This window comes from Zootoca vivipara, chromosome 5 (assembly GCF_965207765.1).
Source record: "Zootoca vivipara chromosome 5, rZooViv2.hap1.1, whole genome shotgun sequence".
In the NCBI taxonomy this organism is placed as follows: domain Eukaryota; kingdom Metazoa; phylum Chordata; class Lepidosauria; order Squamata; family Lacertidae; genus Zootoca; species Zootoca vivipara.
In genome coordinates this window covers 47,182,517-47,197,763 of record NC_142588.1, presented here as the reverse complement: position 1 = coordinate 47,197,763, position 15,247 = coordinate 47,182,517, and the positions used below count along the sequence as shown (strand labels likewise).

Sequence of the window (15,247 nt, the reverse complement as noted above, 5' to 3'; positions counted from 1 at the left end):
TCCGCTCCTCCACATGCAGCTGCTGTGTGACCTTGGGCTAGTCACACTTCTCTGAAGTCTCTCAGCCCCACCCACCTCACAGGGTGTCTGTTGTGGGGGAGGAGGAGAAAGGAGAATGTTAGCCGCTTTGAGACTCCTTCGGGTAGTGATAAAACGGGATATCAAATCCAAACTCTTCTTCTTCTTCTATGTGTGATTTTAATGAAGCAAGAAAGAAAAAGCATGTAAGTAGTATGTTGTGTGTAGAGGAATTGGGGTTGTAATCACTTAAAGTTCCTGCTGTGGGTATATAAGTATTTGTGATGCCTATTTGTGAGGTGATACCCATAAGGCTTCTTGCTCCACTAACAATAGCCATAATCATAGCATAGTGCAGACATCCCCAAACTTTGGCCCTCCAGATGTTTTGGACTACAATTCCCATCTTCCCCGACCACTGGTCCTGTTAGCTAGGGATCATGGGAGTTGTAGGCCAAAACATCTGGAGCGCCGCAGTTTGGGGATGCCTGGCATAATGGGTTGTCCATGACTTATCTGTCGATTGTAAATGTTTTCTTTCATTCCACCCACCCTAGGAGATAATCCTTCTGTGGTTGATAATGCAACGGGGGGAAGTTTCCAGTTCTTACTACTTCCTCAAAGTAGACCCTTCTCTTCAGATCTTTCTATCACCTCTCAGTGCTGTTTTACATTTTAGACAAACAGCTAAATCAACAAATTCATCCAAGGAGTAGAACAAGAGCCTTTTAAATAGCTGGAATGGTTGCTAGGCTTCTGCTTTGTTGTTTGCCTTGCTTTTGGTCATATGCAAAGATGCATCTCTCCTGTGCTTCTGAGAAATAACATGCCACTAATTGCGGAGCAAACTTGTTACTACTCTCATTAATTCCTTCACAACTTAAAGAGAACAGAGCTATAGATAGCTGGTCTCCTAGCAACTGCTATGCAACCCTCTGTATTTATAATACCCAGTAACAGGTAACCATGATAAATTATCTTCTGTTGCCTTGTGGTGATAAAGGAGGTCTCTGTGGATTTTTTTCCTTTACTCCTGTTCCTTGCATGCAATATGTTCTCACTTTTCCTACACCTCTTAAAATACTATATTGCCTCACAACTTATACTTCCTCACAGACCTACCTTCATTTTAATTCATGTCTGTTGCTTGATTCATTTTTAATGCTGAATGAGCAAACTAGCCAAAGGCCCAATTCAGAAGAACCTCCAGCCTGCAAGCCTAATTAAGCCTGGAAGATTGGCCCACCAGGTCAATTTGAGCAAATTACACCCACTTTTTCCCCTTACCTGTTTACATATATGATGTCAGGTGTAGAAAACTTCAAGCCATGACTGATATATTTTTTTAAAAAAACCACCTTGATGTGGTATACAAAAATAGATCAACAGTAAAAGCTGTAGATTAATAAATATTGACAGACCACAATAAAATCATTACAAACAAGGCTGCCATCTTTGCAGTAGCAGCTGAAAACAGTTGCTGCAGTTTTCTACATACCGGTACGTCTGCCACAATCTGCAAAAAAGATCATCCACCATAGTATTTTGATGTTTTAAATCTCAGTTTGTATTTATAATTATTAGTGTTACCAGTATATATTATTAGTGCTATGTTTTGTCCCTGCTTCCCTGTGTTTGTCCTAGCAGGAATTTAGATTTGCTACCAATTTGTGATTTTTTTGTACTTGTACTATTTGCTCACTTGTTTGTGAATAGTAATTAAATTTAAAGCATCTTAAGAACAGAAGCCCAGGATAATTCAAACATTATCTTAAAATTCAAAAATTGTTTCCCAAATACAGTGCTGGGCTCAGAGTATACCCTCTTCTTATGGTAAGGTTCCTGCTTTTCAAGTAAAAAACAAACATTGAAATTTTAGTCCTACAAAGGTATCCAAAGGTTGTTTGAAAATAAGGTCTTGCAGGCAACAACAGCAAAAGGAAATGTTGAAAGAGCTTCATTGTTTACCTCTCTCCACCCCATCTCACCCCATACATGTTTTCCTTTATAACTTGTAGCAGGGATGTCTTAAAAATATCCTAAATATGTTCAGCCTTATAACCCATAAGAGTTTATGACGTTAAGAATGTGAATATAGGTAGCTTTTTATTGTATTCTGTTTTCCAGTGTTATTTCACTTTGCTCTTAGGCTGAGACACACACACACACACACACACCCCCAAAAAAGTAGTAAAACAAAAATGAAATGCCTATGACTGATATAGGTCAAAGGAAGGCCTAATAGTTACTGGGCAAACTAGAACAGTTGGTTTTCATCAGGTGAAGATGAAATGCCTGTGTTTGGTAGGTAGAAAATGCAAACATTCCCATTTGAGAAATGTTCAGATTGGTTGTTCATTTATACAGAAAAGCATTATTTAAGTCTACATATTTGGTAGAGGCAATAGGAAGTATTTAACATTGCACCAAGTTGACTGTTTTGTAAGCGCAACCATTTCAGTTTGCCAGACTGAATGATGCCCCCTTTTCTTCTCCCTATGTGTTCTCCTGATCCTCCCAGAATCAATTGCAGGGGGAAAAGAGATGCGAAGCCCCATTGTGCGAGCAGAAGACCTTGCACAGGGCTTCCGCCAATGGGACTCATTAGGTGAATCCCTCCCATTGGTTCAATTTAGAGATTAACCTGTAAGGCTAACATTCTTATATCCAGATTACTTAATATTAGCTATCATTTAAGGGAAACTTAATATTTACAATATTTAAAAAATCTGATGTAAATCAAACCTCATTTAAAAAATGGAATGATTGATTTTTACACACATGCACCCACATGCCATGAGTCATATGAGTCTGATCTTAGAAGTAAACGGTGTCTGCAGCACCAGGGAGCCTCTCTCTCCCTCTCCTCATGCCCGTACATATTGTTCCCCTCCTGCAGCCCTGACTGATTTATGAACTGCAGCATTATCATTAATGACACTTCATTTAGACTGCTGCTGGGCACAGTAGCAGCACCTGCCATCGTGGTTCCAAATGTTCTCTTTGTATAAAGTGAGATATTAAAGTTGTTTCCTTCCGATACAGCATAAGAGATGAAATGTTTTCTTTTCAGGGAATAACCCTCTTATCTGTATCACAAGAGCCATCTGTTCAGGAAGGGAGCTGCAAGTGCCTAGAAGAAGTAAAGAGCAAGGATTAAAGCATAAGAAGAAGAAGAAAAAGCCATTCATGATATTTATTTATTCCTTGGCTGGAATCCATTGGGATTCACCAGAGAGAGGGAGGGTGAGCAGAGGGGATGTTCAGGTTAATAACTGCAGGAAGGATTTGTTGTTGTTTAGTCGTTTAGTCGTGTCCGACTCTTCGTGACCCCATGGACCATAGCACGCCAGGAAGGATAACCAGTCCCAAATCTGACCTTTTGGCCAGTCCAAATATCTGTATTCTGTTGCATTATGTTCCTGAAGTCTACGTTTTGGTTTCTCCAGAAATTGGTCTTTTACGGGAGTGTGCTTGTGATTCTTTTGAGCCGTCTCTTGGCAATGTATATGTGAGATTGTGGGTGCATATGTTAGAAAGGCGAGATTTATATTCTGGCTGTACTGGATTGGATAATGATAACTAGATTATGTAAAAAGTAAGTATCATAATACCCTAGAATTATTAATGTGCTGGAAATCGGAACCCAGATAGCTAGGCCATTCTAAATTTCTCTTTAATCTCTCGTGAGGAAGAAAACGTTTTGTGCACTGAGTATTTCATAATGTATCTACTACATTCTCCCCTACCATGTTGCACATCCTAGTTATTAAGAAGAGGCTTAGATCGACTTGCATTAGCATACATTACAATTTGATAGAGGAAGATTTTCATAACATTGCATAGCTTATCAGAAAAATGAGCATTCAAGATTGGAGTGGAAGCAAATAAGCAGCCAAATCCTGTATGTGGAAAGTTCTGTGTTTATGGGGTTATATTTCTTGTTCTCCCTCTGGTAATATAAAGGCTGGTGTGTGTTGAGAATTTTAAATTAAGTAGATTTATGAATATTTCTCCCCTCTTTTGGTTTACATATCCTTGTGTTCAAGATAATGTGATGCAAATTAGATACCCCACATATCCTTTAACCTATTCATTTACTTGCACAACTATTCTGTGGCATAGGTTAAGCCATCCTTCCAAAATTGGTGCCCTCCAGGTTTTGTTGAACTACAGTTCCCATCATTCCTGCTGGGATAGCTTTGTTAGTAGAGCATGAGGCAAAAGGGGAAGAGAATAATTTACATATTTCTGCTACTTAGCCTTACTTAACTTTCTGGACTCTTCTTGTCTGACTCTTCTTTTGGACCAAAAAATGATGACTGACCCTAACGTCATTTAAAATGCTCAAGGTTGGTATTGGCTAGTCAGTTATATTTTATTTATTTAGGATATTTATATATCCAGTTAACAATGGGCAGTTCACAAATTTAGAAACAACACAATACAAAAATAAAATAGTGAATATTAAACGCAAACTAACATGGGCATGGGCATACAGCCATCATGAAGCAGATGAGAAAGATAAAGACACGACTAAAAATCTCTCCAGCAGAGGGAAACAAAATAAATGGAAGAACTGAAAATCAGGGAAACTATAGATGTTCCAAAGCCTAGGAAAATGAAAAGGGCTTCACCTGGTACCAAAGAGATCCTCAAGCCCTTCTAGGGAGAACATTCCATAACTGGGGTGCCACCACCAAGAAGTCCCTTTTCCTGGTCATCACTGTCTTCACCTCACTAAGTGGGGTAATTTGAAAAGGGCCCTCTGATTTAGATGTTAATGTCCAGGCAAGTATATACAACAGGAAGCAATCCATTTGTGGCTTTATTATTTAATACCAGCACTTGGAATTGGACCCGGGAATGGACTGGAAGTCAATGCATATGATGATGAACTGGTGTGATAGGCCGATATCTACTGTCTATAATCTTGCTACTTTGGGCTAGCGGGCGTTTCCAGACAAAGACAACACCATGTATAATGCATTGCAGCAATCCATCTGGGGTGTTAATAGAGCATAGACAATTGTTGCAAGACTATCTGTTCAGATAGAATCATAGCTGGTATATCAGATGAAGTTGGTGAAGTACTCAATGTATTGTCTTGACTTTAATATAAAATCCAAAAGATCAGCAGCTTTCTTCTCTATTCTCCAAAGTGCTCAAAGTTTGTCAGTTGTTAAACAAATAATGAATACGGAAAAGTACATATGCCCATGTTTTCCCTTTTGGCAGATTGGATAACAAAAGAGGATCTTGAGAATGTCCTGCAGAAGTTCACAGGCAGCATCATGCAAGTTCCCCCGATGTAAGTGCTTTGATAAATAGTTGAACATCATCTTTGGGAAGCCTGCCTGCAAAATCTCATTTTGCTGGCAGTAGAAAGTGACCTCTGTAGAGCAGAAAGCTGGCAAGACAGGGCAGTCTGGAAAGAATTTATTAACTTGACAGAATTACAGCCAAGAGTGACATTGACTTGAACAGCACATGCAAATAGCCCATGATGCTGTCTGTTATGACTGAATTTCAGGCCTTTGGTCATCACTGAAGCAAAGCTTTCCTTTGCCTTGAATATTTAAAGCAAAATCAAATAGTACTGCTTAATGGGCAGTGTTGCATTTTAGGACACTTTTGTATACAAATAATAGGAAGTGCTCTCAGTGAAGGTAACAGTGCTTCTTGGAGGGAAGCTTGAGGCAGTCCAGTCCACTTTACACAGTGATCATGCGGTCTTTGGTCTGAGGCGGTCATTAAACAGCTTCTTAAAAAACATCTTTAGACCCAGCCAATATGGCCAACTATCGCACAGTCTCAAATCTTCCATTCTTGAGAAAGGTGATTGAGTGGGTGGTTGCTGAACAACTCCAGGCACGCCTGGAGGATGCAGACCATTTGGATCCCTTTCAATCGGGATTCAGGCCTCACCATGGGACTGAAACTGCCTTGGTTGCACTGGATCTCTCAGCGGCTTTTGATAGAATCGATCATAATATCCTTCTGGACTGTCTAGAGGAGCTGGGAGCTGGGGGAACTGTTATACAGTGGTTCCGCCCCTTCCTCCTGGGCCGTGTCCAGAAAGTGGTGGTGGGGGGTGAGTGTTTAGACCCCTGGGCTCTCACTTGTGGGGTGCCTCGGAGTTCTGTCCTCACCCCCATGCTTTTTAACATCTACATGAAGCTGCTGGGAGAGATCATCAGGGGGTTGGGCTGGGTGTTCATCAGTATACAGATGATACCCAGCTCTACCTCTCTTTCTAATCAGAACCAGTGAAGGCGGTGAAGGTCCTGGAGGCGGTTGGAGGATGGATGGTGGCTAACAGATTGAGGTTGAATCCTGACGAGACAGAAGTACTGTTCTTGGGGAACGGGGTGGGCGGGTGTGGAGGACTCCCTGGTCCTGAATGGGGTAACTGTGCCCCTGAAGGACCAGGTGCGCAGCCTGGGAGTCATTTTGGACTCACAGCTGTCCATGGAGGTGCAGGTCAATTCTGTGTCCAGGGCACCTGCTTACCAGCTCCATCTGGTACACAGGCTGAGACCCTATTTACTCCGTGGACTGTCTCGCCAGAGTGGTGCATGCTCTAGTTATTTCTCGCTTGGATCACTGCAGTGCACTCTATGTGGGGCTACCTTTAAAGGTGACCCAGAAACTACAACTAATCCAGAATGCAGCAGCTAGACTGGTGACTGGGAGTGGCCGCCGAGACCATATAACAACGGTCCTGAAAGACCTACATTGGCTCCCAGTATGTTTCCGAGCACAATTCAAAGTGTTGGTGCTGACCTTTAAAGCCCTAAATGGCCTTTGCCCAGTATACCTGAAGGAGCGTCTCCACCCCCATCGTTCTGCCTGGACACTGAGGTCCAGCGCCGAGGGCCTTCTGCGAGAAGGCAAGTTACAGGGAACCAGGCAGAGGGCCTTCTCGGTAGTGGCGCCCACCCTGTGGAATGCCCTTCCATCAGATGTCAAAGAGATAAAAAACTGAAGGCAGCCCTGTTTAGGGAAGTTTTTAATGTGTGACAGTTTAATGTATTCTAATCTTGTTGGGAGCCGCCCAGAGTGGCTGGGGAAACCCAGCCGGATGGGCGTGGTACAATTAATAAATTATTATAATATTATATTATATTACCAAATGCAATGCTTGGCATAGAAACTGTGGAAGTGCCACTTGTTCTTGGCAAATGCCCATCCCCTTATGGATCCTTGTGTCAGAATGTAAGGGTCACATATGAACAGGATGTTGATAAGATATACGATTAGGTGTCTTCATCAGAGATGGGCTAATTTCAGATTGGCAGCATCTTCTCTTTTTTTAATTGAATATCAATGGTTCAACTATGCCTATGAAATTCATAAAGGAAGACCTTGGATCTGAGAATGTGAGAAGGGTCTTGCTAAATCAAATCAAGGTCTCCTAGTGCTGGACTTAGCAAGCTTCAGCCACCATCAGGTATACCAGAAATTGAACAGTGGCCCACTGGTAGACCTTCTGCCCACCCCAGAGCTCTTTTTAAATGCACGACAGCATGTAATGAAACATATATATGTATATGTTTGTGTGTGTGTGTGTGTGTGAGAGAGAGAGAGAGATATTATTTATTTATTTATTTATTCACATGGACAGATGGTTCTCCTTAGCACTACCCTGGATTGAATCTGTTGGATTTGTTGTTTTGTAAACATCTTAAAGATTTATTTGTATTGAGTGGTATATAAATACAGGTATATGAAATAAATAAGAAATACCCTGTTGTATTCTCTCTTTGATCAGCTATTCTGCCCTGAAGAGAGATGGACAGAGGTTGTCCACTTTGGTTAAGAAAGGAGAAGTTGTTGAAGCAAAGCCTGCCAGACAAGTTATGGTCTACAGTCTCACTCTTAGGAGTTTCAAGCCGCCCTTCTTCACGCTTGGTAAGGATCCAAAGCATGGAGTCTGGTTGTATTTAAGTCAAAATATTAAAATTGTCTAGGTTTGTTTTAATTGTATTGTGTTTTATTTGTATGTACAATGTTTTGTGTGGACTGTGCCCAGGAAGGTAGCCTATAAATAAGTTTTACACGCACACACTGTACTGTATACATATTTATCATTATTTATTATTTATTATTACTATTTATTAGTGCCCTCTTCAGTCCCTCTTTCTTTCTCTTCTTCTTCTTCTTCTTCTTCTTCTTCTTCTTCTTCTTCTTCTTCTTCTTCTTCTTCTTCTTCTTCTTCTTCTTCTTCTTTTTGCTTAAATCCTAATTTTCAGCTATTCCCACAATACTGCATTTGTCTTATTAATCTCTTTTCCTCTCCCTTTGTTGTCCCCCCTGTTATTTTCTGCAGTGTCTGTTTAAATTATGATATTCATTTTCATTATTTCTGTATACTGATGATGCGGTGATAATTTAAAAATGTGAATCAAGAGGCCTAGGCCAAACTAAGGAATTATCCCATTGCCTTTTATTTTAAGTCCTGTATCAGTGAAATATAGACCACCTTTAGACAATTTGAGTAACTTGGATGAATCACATGGCCATTATCTTAATGTGCTGAAGTCAACATTATTTTGACCTATGGATCTGCAGTGCAACTATATATGTAGCAATGGACTATCGATGCGCACAGACTGAGAATTTCTGGGCCCTGTGTTTCAGAGAAAGACCATTAAGGACAGTAATGATCGTCCTGCTGAGTCCCTTTTGCCAATAATCAGACATGGATGTCAACCATGACATTCTGTTCTCTTTTCTATCGAGTGTGATGAAAAAGGCAGTGTAGGCTAAGCTGATGGATGTAGACCCAGGAGATCACAGCTGCAAACACTACCTCACCCTGCATGAACTGGGGAAAACACTGATTGCTCAGCCTTTGGACATTTTGGTAACTTATGGGAGTGGTTGCAACATGGTTCAAAAGCGGAAATAAACAACTTTGCACATTTTCAAAGTGTTAAGTAAGTGTCACTAGGTAAGGCTAACGGTTTGGAGCTATGTTTGACTTACAGGTTAAGTGCTCTCCTCTTTTGCATAATATGCAAACCGTGTTTCAATGTACTGTGTAATTTCAGTGGTTACGACTTACTGCTTGGGTGATTTGCAGCACTTTACAGCGAGCGGATTTTAAACTGTCTTGGGTCTTCCTGGATATGTGTGATGTGCGTAGACTTTTAAAAGTTTGCTTAGTGCTTTAAAACATTCATAGATGCTTTTTGCTAGCACTTCAAATAATATCCCCACCCCTCAATGGATAAATATATGACCTGACATGGTATCTTGCTTCTTTTTCTCCTCCTCCTCCTCCTCCTCCTCCTCCTCCTCCTCCTCCTCCTCCAAATGGAGGCTCCGAAGTACTGAAATCCTGAAGCTGGTGCTGTAAAGTGAATGATTGTTAAGCCGGTGTATTTTATTCCTGTTTGCTTTCTGCTCTTCACCAGCTTCACAATCTCACCCTCACATATGTTACAGGATGAATAATTTATATTATAACCCATAAATATTTTAATCGCTCTATTGTTTGCTTAGTGCATTTTTACATTTCTATGTAAAGTAGATTTTTGTGCTATGCTGGCAATTTACCATGTCACCGTTAACATTCCAGATGTTGAATGTGGCGGCGGCTTTTATGTCAGAAGCTTGGTCAACGATATTGGCAAAGGTAGGCACAGACAAAGCACAATCGCTCAGGGAGCAAGTGTTCCTGTTAACAGAGGGCCAGATCGGCTGTCAGTATCTCTGGCTGCCAGATGTGCGCACTGGGGCTGCGGCACTGTTTGCTGTGGTTTGGGCCTCTGTAGCACAAAATGAACCAGAGTGAATTGACTACAAAAGTGGTCTTTTGAGGGCAGCAGTAAAGTGTTCGGTTTGGCCATGGGCTTATGAGAGATGAGTAAGAACTCTCTTTTCCTGCAATATAAACAGATTGGGGGAGGGGGTAAGGTTTCTAAAGGTTACAATGATAAATAATGCTTTGAAACCAGAATGCACAAAGTTGCAAACATGATATAACCATCCCATCTGGATTTGCCCCTGTTGTTTATGATGACTTAATCAGCTTTTCCTCTGACCTGAGATATGATCCCACAAAAGGAATTTTTATTTGGCTATACTTCAGGGAGTAACATAATCATTGACAGGAGGATAAGTTCAGCCATTTTTAAACACTAAGCTCTTTTAGATTCTGCTCAGCATGAACAGAACATAATGGCTGTATACCAAGAATTATTGGTGCTCAACTTTCCTCCTTTGGCAGAGACTGAATTCAGTAAGCAACCATTGGTGTGTAACAGGGTTTGAATGGCAACTGTGTAATATTAATACTCTATAATGTGAACAGTAGCTCTGTTTGGGGCAGCACTGTGCATGGGAAGTCTCCTGCAGGCACTTTTCATTTTTAAAGGAATCTAGAAAGGTACTACATGTCAACAGCTTATTATGGCATGCAGTTTGACCTTGTGTTAAAAATCTTATCATAAAATGTGTTTGTGCATTACTATTGTTGTTGTTAAAATTTGTTAGTCGCTTTTTCTTGCCCAAGGCAACCCAAAGGAACTTGCAAACAAACAAAACCACATTGATACATTAAAACCAGGGGGGAGCAAAACAACAACAACAACAAACAACAACAACAACATTACATCCCACCCACTTCTAAAAGGCCACTGATAGAGGCCAAAGGCCTGGTTATAGAGGAGAGTTTTTGTGTGGTGCCTAAGGAAAAATGATGGTGCCAGCCAGGCCTCCCTGTGAAGAGCATTCCACAAGTGGGGAGCCAGTGAGGAAAGGCTTTTTCTCGTGTTGCCACCCTCTGGACCTCTCATGGAGGGGACACACAAGGAAGGGCCCTAGCCTAGATTATGAATGCAGAGTCTAGGTTGGGTCATATGAGAAGCGGTCCTTGAGGGATTGCGGTCCTGAGCCATTTAAGACTTTATAGGTTAAAAACCATCACTTTGAATTGGGCCCAAAAACTAATTTTCAGCCACTGCATTCGGGCCAGGATCAGTGTAATATGCTCAAACCGTCTTGCTCTGGTAGCAACCTGGCCACTGAATTCTGCACCAGCTGAAGTTTCCAAACCATCTTCAGGTGCATCCCTATGTATAATGTGTTGCAGTAATATAGTGGGGAAATGTACCCCCCCCCAAATTGCATTTCCATGAGATGTGCATTGTATTTGGACAATGAAATGTTTAATGGTTAATGTTTGTATAATGTGTCAAATGTTCAAAGTGCTTCAAGGTTCATTAACTGGTTGTTACCCTTACAACAACCCTTTACGGCACATTAGTATTATCCCCCCTTATTGCTGAAGGGGGAACTGAGGTTGAGACAGAGTGGCTTGTCTAAGGCAACCTAGTGAGTTTATGGCTGAGGCAAGATTGAAACCAGGGACTTTCTGATTTGTAGCTCAGTTCCTTAGCCAGTACACGACACTAGATCTAACCATTTGATATTTAAAGAATACATTGCCAAAGATGCACACTATGTGATTTTAAAATACTCTTGGCTGTATCCAATCCCATTAAAATAAATGATTATGACGAATATAGGTTCATTAATTTGAATGGATCCACTCTGAGTAGGACTGGTACAGGATACAACTCTATATTCTACCATAGTGATGATGTTATAATATATATCCCATATTTCCCACTTGGGTGCTGATTTCAAGTTCTGTAAAATGGTGGTGTGCCATTTGCAAGCTTAGCTTTTGTTTTCTACCTTTTGATGCTGCAGAGCTGTCCTCCTGTGCCACTGTGCTGGAACTGACCCGAACCAAACAGGGACCGTTTACCCTAGAAGAGCATGTTCTTTATGAAGACAAATGGACCATTGATGAAATTGCCCGGTCTCTGGAGTGTTGCATGCCTCTCCTCCAGGAAGAACCGCCTCGTAAAAAATTAAAGATGGAGCTGTCTGAAGAATGCGCCATGAACTCTGAAGATAAGTGATAAGTCAGGTCAAGGAAAAAGACTGAATGACTGAGATGTTTTAAGATTGCTCTGGGATTGTCTTGTCTTCCCCTGTAAATTTACAGTCCAGTGCGTGGAGGATGACAAATTACAATGCAATGAAAATGATACCTTTCTATCTCTTCTGTTCGCGCTGAAGCACACAGACACACACAAAGATCCCCAGCATTTATTTCCTTTCATAATGTCCGTATTGTGTTGCAAACTTATTTGTCAAGGAAGCAGACTCATTACTACACCCCGTAAAAGACCTTGCAGGACACTTCCTGTCCTTATTTGTTTGTTTATTTGGGTACTTCTATCTCACTTTTAAAAGCAAAGCCCCTTCACAAAAGCAAGTTACAATATTAAATTTGTATAAATACAGTTTAAAATAATAAAAAATAAATATAGCAGCAAGACAGTAAAAACAGCCTTGAAGACTGTGGTTATATAAAGCCAATAGGGCCCTAAATTACCATACTGAGTACTGGTAATTAGGGAAACTGCAGATGTACCTCTGGATTTAAAGATCCATACTTGTGCTTTTCAGTGTGTTTCTTCTTTTTGAAGAATTGACATGTATGCTGATACACTGCAGCTAGTTCTACAGCTAAGTTTTCTCTTTTTTCATTTCTCAGCACACCTTACTTATAATTGCTCCAAGAGAATCTTATTATATACATTATCTCTTCTCTGCATCTTCTCTCTTGCTTTTTTCTGATTCATTATTGTCCTTCCCAGTACTTTTGTGTGTGTAGACTATTTCTTTAAAGCTGTTGGAGTCATGAGATTCTTGGCATGGATGACAGCGGCAACGTCTAGGCTGCAGGCTGCAGGTGAAGTTGGCCTATCCAAATAAAGGTGATTATTTCCAAAGTAAGGTGATTAACCAAACCGTTTAAAGCACATGACTTCTCCTAAAAAAAATTCAGGGCACAGAGTGACAATTCCCAGCAATCCTTAACAAACTACAGTGCACAGAATTTTAGATGGGCTGTGTGTGTGCTTTAAATGTGCTTTAAATATACAGTGTGTACACAATCTAAAAAGGGCTCTGGGCAATAGCTAATACCTGAGCAGCAGCAACAAAGTGGATGTAGGAGCATACTTATGCTTCATCCCTTATCCATCAAGGATTGCGATTCCCTCCAGGGATCTTCCTCAGATCAAGCAGTATGCTCTCCTCCAGGTGCCACCTCCTTCCTTTTGGGGGTGAGACAGGTGGAAACTGTGGAGAGGATCTTTGTGTCTATGGAATGTTCTGCTGAGGGATGTTAGCCCAGTTTCGGCTTTGATGTCACATTGGAGACCTTAATTCTGCCAAGACTGCACTGGCAAAAAAACCATTACTGCACTGTTTCATCAGCTGTTATTTTTCACCTCTTGGGGGTATTGCCATATGAAATTTTAGACTGATAGTATTGTTGTGAGCTGCCTTGGAAGTGCATGTGTGTTGAAGGTTCGGGTACAATTTTTATCTCTACACTGGAGCCTCTTCTTGCCTGTCTCTGAAATGTCTGTTTTGGGCCCCAGTCCTGCATGCTGTTTCGGAATGTATTGGGTACAATAATACCTCCACGAACATCCGCCTCGTCTAGCGTCCATTCCGGAGAATGTCCGCAGCAAACCCAGAAGTACTGGAACGGGTTACTTCTAGGTTTGCCACTCACGCATGCGCAGAAACGCTAAATTGCACTTTGTGCATGCACAGAAGTGCAAACTGCTCCGCGCGCATGCGCAGACGTGGCACTTTGCCCTGCGTCCTTTTCAGCTAACGGCCGGGGCTCCAGAACAGATCCTGGTTGCAAAACAAGGTACGACTGTACTCTGCTGATCATAATTACGGGTTGGGTCCAAAGGTGCGTTTTGACATGCAGCACATAGTAAACCTATGAAACTCACTCCTATAGGAGGCAGTGATGGCCACCAATCTAGATGGCTTTCCATGAGGAGTAGACCAATTTATGGAAGGACTATTAAAGGTTACTAGCCATGATGACTCTGCTCTGCTCTCACTGCTGAAGGCAATGCTTCTGAATTCCAGTTGCTGGAAACTCAGGAGGGGAGAGTGCTCTTATGCTCAAATCCTGCTTGCTGGTTTCCCATAGGCAACCACTGTGAGAACAGCATGCTGTACTGAATGGTCCATTGGCCTGATCCAGCAGGCTCTTCTTAAAAGAACACCCCTCTTTTATAGGTAGAAGCACAAAAACTACTATAATACCTACATACCAATTCAGAAAGTATTCTGCATGCTGCTGTGGAACATAACTTGTAGATATTTTCTATCTAGCTCATGGATCTTCGGATCCAACCATACAATTGAAAGAGTGTCTTCTTAAACCATGTGTGTACAACCTCCTTGCCTCTGCACACATGATGAAAAAGAAATGATGTTCCTGTTAACGTAATTATGATCAATAAGCACTTGCATAAATAGCCTCACTTTGTTATAGGTTGGAAATGGATACTAAACTTTTTGCATATAGCTACTTCAGCTGTTACAGGTGAAATGGCCTCAAGTACCTTTTCCATCCTTGCAATTACCTTTAATTGGAGACATGAATAAAAATGAGTGCTGCAGTGAAAAGAGTAAGTATATTTTTCCAAAGAAATATTCTCCAGGGCACATAGTATGAATGCTAATTATCTGACAGAACATGAACTCTTTTCTCAAGGAAAAAGAAGGCTTAGCCGTAAAAAGAAGAAAGTGGTATAATTATATCAGCTGTTTGGGGGGTAGGTGATTTTTGTCCTGCAATTCCCCCCCCCCAAGAAAGTACTAGACATTAATTCCAAATAAGGTTTTAAGGAGTTACAGTATATAGAATACGAACACATAGTAATGTTTGGGTGAAGTCATATGCAGCCCTGTTATTGATAGAGGATGTATCCTTAGTTTATAGTAATTTATGAACTCGCCCAAACCATCCTTGCACTAACTGGAAATAAACTGATCTACTGTATTTATAATTATTGTTATTGTTTTAGCAACCTCTATCCAGCTTATTGCTATAGAAATAAACCTGAAAGTAGCTTACATGAACAATTTCATACCATACACAAAACACATCCACTATAATACAAAAATCAAAACTATTAGTAGTAGATTTTAAAAAATCTATCACAGGACTGCAGCACTAAACCAAACTTCTTTTTCAATAGCCATGTGTTGACTTGACACCTAAAACAATGAAATGTCAGGACCTGGGAAGCCTCTCTAGGATGACATTCCATGGAATAGGCACCACTACTAAAATGGGACCCAGGTGGCACTGTGGTTAAAC

At 41.0% G+C, this 15,247-nt stretch overlaps 1 protein-coding gene across 1 annotated transcript in view; it reads left to right on the top strand.

Annotated features, from left to right (window-relative positions):
- The window catches only part of TRUB1 (TruB pseudouridine synthase family member 1), a 32,991-nt gene extending 18,441 nt beyond the window's left edge, over positions 1-14,550 (top strand). Inside the window, exons 5-8 of the mRNA XM_035133402.3 lie at positions 5,257-5,329; positions 7,793-7,932; positions 9,605-9,661; positions 11,743-14,550. Coding sequence (XP_034989293.3) covers positions 5,257-5,329; positions 7,793-7,932; positions 9,605-9,661; positions 11,743-11,957 — 485 coding nt within the window. The 3' untranslated portion in view covers positions 11,958-14,550. The remainder of the gene's footprint in view (positions 1-5,256; positions 5,330-7,792; positions 7,933-9,604; positions 9,662-11,742) is intronic.
- The last annotated feature ends 697 nt before the right edge of the window (positions 14,551-15,247 follow it).